Source organism: Gavialis gangeticus, unplaced genomic scaffold (genome assembly GCF_001723915.1).
Source record: "Gavialis gangeticus isolate Ggan-Ray unplaced genomic scaffold, GavGan_comp1, whole genome shotgun sequence".
NCBI classification, from domain to species: Eukaryota; Metazoa; Chordata; order Crocodylia; family Gavialidae; genus Gavialis; species Gavialis gangeticus.
The window spans coordinates 35348888-35353294 of NW_017729028.1; the positions used below are offsets into that span (position 1 = coordinate 35348888).

The 4407-nt window shown below is 41.6% G+C and overlaps 1 protein-coding gene across 1 annotated transcript in view; it reads right to left on the reverse strand.

Moving 5' to 3' along the window:
- Positions 1-104: 104 nt before the first annotated feature.
- TFAP2D (transcription factor AP-2 delta) overlaps positions 105-4407 on the reverse strand; it is a 78325-nt gene continuing 74022 nt past the window's right edge. The window contains exon 7 of the mRNA XM_019520687.1: positions 105-1578. Within this exon, the coding sequence (XP_019376232.1) occupies positions 1359-1578 (220 nt within the window). The 3' untranslated portion in view covers positions 105-1358. The remainder of the gene's footprint in view (positions 1579-4407) is intronic.

Genomic DNA, 4407 nt, shown 5'->3' on the forward strand with positions numbered 1-4407 from the left:
TAGCTCCTGATGACTTCAGGGGGAGGGGGAGAAAATCAGGCGACAATGCCCACCCATGCTTTTTGAAAACTAATCTGATCTCTTTTGTGCTGCCTATTTGCAGCCAATATGCTAGTGCCACAGTATTCTGCCCTTCTGAATGAAGAGACACAAGGGAAACAGCCAAAGAAGCAGTGAGCTAATAAAGTAAAAATCCTGGGGCAGAAAGATGGAATTAACTGCGAGCAGTGGAATTGGACTGGACAAACCTTGTTTTGAAGCAAGCAGAACATGTCGAATCTATGATGCTGTGTGTAGCTGGGGGTCACTTAATACCTCTGAAATAGGGGAGAAGGGCCATTAACCCCCTGGCTGCTTTGGACTGGACCAGTCTATCCTAGGTGTCATATCAATTTTGCATTTTTTTTCTTAAGACTCTTTTTTGGAACTTCTGCATCCCAGCATTATTGCAAGCGGGAAGTCAGCTGTAACAGTGAGCCATAGAAGGAAAGAAAGCATCGTGAAATCAAGGCAAACCAAAAGGCCTCTCTGCCTGCCTGCAGGCCCAGATCTGATTCAGCTGTCAGGAGGAGGGGCTAAAAAGATGCAAGCCCTTCCTATTGTTGAATCTAACCTCTCGTTCTTAGTGTGGAGGATGTTCCTGGAACCCTCAAGACCTTTCCATTTCCATCTGTGATCTCCTTCCCTTGAGAGACACTTCTTGAATGGTGGGGACAGAGCCCTGATGGGCTTCGGCATTATTTCAACACTAGTTTACCAATACATGCCCAAACTGGGAGAGGCTGCCCCAGCACTGAATGGTTCATCATTTCCAGGACATAGAGGTTCATCTCTTTCCAAGTTCCAGTATTGTCCCCTGATACTCAGTTTGGTGGGTTGAAGGAGGCAGTCCTTCCAGTTTTCTCCATCACATGGGCGAAATCATCATGACAGATCTGTGTACCCCATGGCTGGCGTGCTTTCCAGATCCCTACTTATGTTGCCAGATAAGAAAGTGCTTTGAGTTAGCCTGTGAAAAACCACGCACGCCGCCTCAGCCAGGTCCAGAAGTGCTTATAGAAAATGGTGCTAGTGTATCATTCGGAGCGATCAAATACTACGTGCACAAAAAAAAAAAAAAAGGAGTTTAGAGCAACATCAATAAAAAAAGTGACAATTTCATCACACAATTACTGTACACTGCTGTTCTAAGAGTTGAGTATTTCTCTCTCTCTCTCTCTCTTTCACTCTCGTGTTTAATCTTTTTTTTTTCCTCTTTTGGATTTGGTCCACTGGAGATAAATCACCCTCAATGATATATATATTTAAAAAAAATATCAGCAGCAAGACTCTCTTGAAATAGATTCTGTTTGATGTAGCTAGTCTGTCTTTTCTGTTTTGCCCTCTTTCACAGCAGCCTCTGAAGTTTTCCGCAGGGGGGCTTTCTCCGCGTTGGCATGTCCTTGGCCAGATTCAGCAGCTCCGCCGTTTTTGTGCGATGTGTGTTTTTCCAAGTAGTTCAGCATTTCACTGAGAACAGTTTGGAAAGTGCTGAGGGCAGCACATATTGCAGGCGTTCCAAAACCGTGAGTGATCAAGCTAGAAATGGGAGAGAGATACAGAAAGAGACAAATATTGAAGAGTTTACTCTACACAGATTATGGTACAGTGAAATTCAAGACTTTTTAAAATATTTATTGCCTTGGAGGAAAAAGAAAAACAGCTTAGATGCAATTTCAAAGGCTGGTTTGGCAGTAGGAATATCAGGTTTGAAACACCTAGGGCCTAATCCTAAACTGGCGTATCACCATTGACTGTAATGGAGCCATGGCCACTTACGCCACCTCAGAATCTGCCCTGTTACTGTATTTGAATCCCAACTATATTGATTTTATCCTGCTTAGGTAGATTAAATGCATTCTGCACAGTTTATTGAACCTTTCACATAAAACTGTTAAAAAACCAGGGGTCTGGTTACTGAGCACAGATGTTATAGGCAGTGTTCACCAATGCAAATGTGTGTCTCACTGTTGTAAGACAGAAGATTTTGTGTTCCTGCTCTGTGGCTGCATTTAGATGGTGCTGCATGAATATAAAGTGCTTGGAGACTGAGGGGGATGTATACCTCTAGGGTCGGATTCTGTTCCACGTATTCGATGAGGAAGGGATCTAAGACCTTACAGGCCTAAGTGTGATTCTAGTCCAGCACAAGTCTCTAAAAAATGTTAATACAAAAGGTAGATAAGCAGACCATCCTCCTTTTCTCTTCTCTTTGTGTGTCTCAACTTTAAGGTCAAGATGACGTGCCACAAGAGTAGATGGACTAATGGATTTTCAAGGACTTAAGCTGAGTAGACTAGAATTGCACTTAAATCCACTATGTGCCTAATACCTGCAATGGAATCTGGCCCTGCCTGCATCATGCCCAATGGCAGACACGCACAAGCCAGTGATTACGTTTGTAGGAAGCGAATACTAGAGCTGGTCAGGAATTTTTTGACTAAAAATACTTCTGTTGGAAAATTCTGATTTGTGAAAGCCATAACTGTTTGCAGAAAAAGATCAGTTCCAACAAATGTCCTGTTTGAGGGGCGACAGGGGGAAGGAATCCTTAATCAAAAAAGAAAAAGGGTGGGGGGTAGTACTCATGTTGGATTTGTCAAAACCGCTCCTTTTGACATTTTCAACATTAAAAAGTTCTATATTTCAGCTGGCAATGTTTTTTTTTTTTTTTTTTAAAAACCCTCAAACAAAAGATCAAATAATAATTGAAAAGGTCAACATTGACATGAATTATTTTGAAATGACACAAGGAAAATGTTTCAGTTGACCCCAGTCACACTGAGATTCAGAAGCCATGTTTGAAAGCTTTAAACTTTCCATCCTGATTCGGAACCGGGGGCGGTGGGGGGATGAAATCTCAAACTGTGCAGTGCAGAAAACCCGATTTCTATTCAGCTTGAATACTGCCTACTGCTCAGCAGTGACCTCTCTGGTTGTCTTGGGATCTGCATAGATAAACACTAAAGATAACCTTCCCAGCATATATCATTAGTTTAACCTAGCCCTGGCAGACAATTTTTATGACAAAGATTTTTTGCAATGCTCATGTGAGATCTATGTTTTTATCCCCGCTTATCCAGTGATGTAAAGAGAGCATAAGTATTTATGTGCCTTTTTTCTTATCAGTAGCTTTTTTTCCCTTAATTCCAGTGAATATTTTTTGCAAGTTCTTTATATTTCAAAGCTCTGGAAAGTTTAGATCTCCCTTTCTTGTTCTGATGAGAAGAGAAGGGATGACTTTACAATGGAAGAAAAAGCCTAAGAGACAGATTTAGGGTGAAAACTTCATGTGCGATTCCATAAAAACCAAATGTAGCAGATGATTTTCAGAGCTGCTTAAGTCCTGCTGAGTTCAACATAATCTCAGGACACTCTACACCTGTGAATCAAATCAGTTTTTAGTTAGCCACCTAAATATGGATATAACACTTGAATTTATACCACTTGAATTTGAATCTTTTGGCCTTGGATATTCTCAACTACCCCATAGACTTCCTTGAGCAACTTTACACAAGTCATTTCACTGGGTAATACTACCTCCCTGGGTATGGCAAAGCTAAATGAATTGATTTTTGCGCTGTGTGTTGGGAAATTCAGAGGAAAGGAGATACTCATCAACACCTTACCATCATTATGCTTTAGCATGCCCACTGCACCCTCCTGCCTGCAATCATGCCGTGTGCTATGATGCAAGTGTGTCTGTTCATGTTTTAATGATGTCCTTACTTAAAAGCAAAAAGATCCAAGTGTGCCTGAAGGCTTGGACTCTGGTTTGGCAGCTACCTCAAGGACTTTTGCATACCTCAGGCTGGTGGAGCTCTGTCACATTGCCACAGAAACATACTTAGGCTCCACAGGGGAGGAGGCTACCATCTGCAGCAATTTTTTAACACCCTAATTTAAAAAAAAAAAAAAAAGCATGTGCCCCATTACCTGACTTCTGGGAACGTTAAGATCTCTAAAACCCAGAAGGCTCTACCCAGACTTCACAACATGCTGCGGATGCCTGACAGCAACCAAAGACAAGTCCCAACAATGACAGAGAGAAGTAACGCAGAGCTTGCTCTTCTTCTTTATGAGTAGAATGAATGGTTTCATTTATTGCGGGGGTAACCTCTTCGTATTTTTATTTTGCAGTCAACTAGAAGATTGTTCATGGATATCAGATTCTGATACCTGTCCTCATGCTGAGTATAACAAAGATGCTGTTGTGTGGCATGATGTCACTGTGTAGAAGTACAGGTATTAGAATCCAGCCCTTCCATGCTAGAAGAATAGAGCTTATAAAGGAATAGACACAGGACACACAAAAACTTTAGATTTTACTCCAAAGTGAAATTAGACCAGTGTGTGGACATGGCAGCA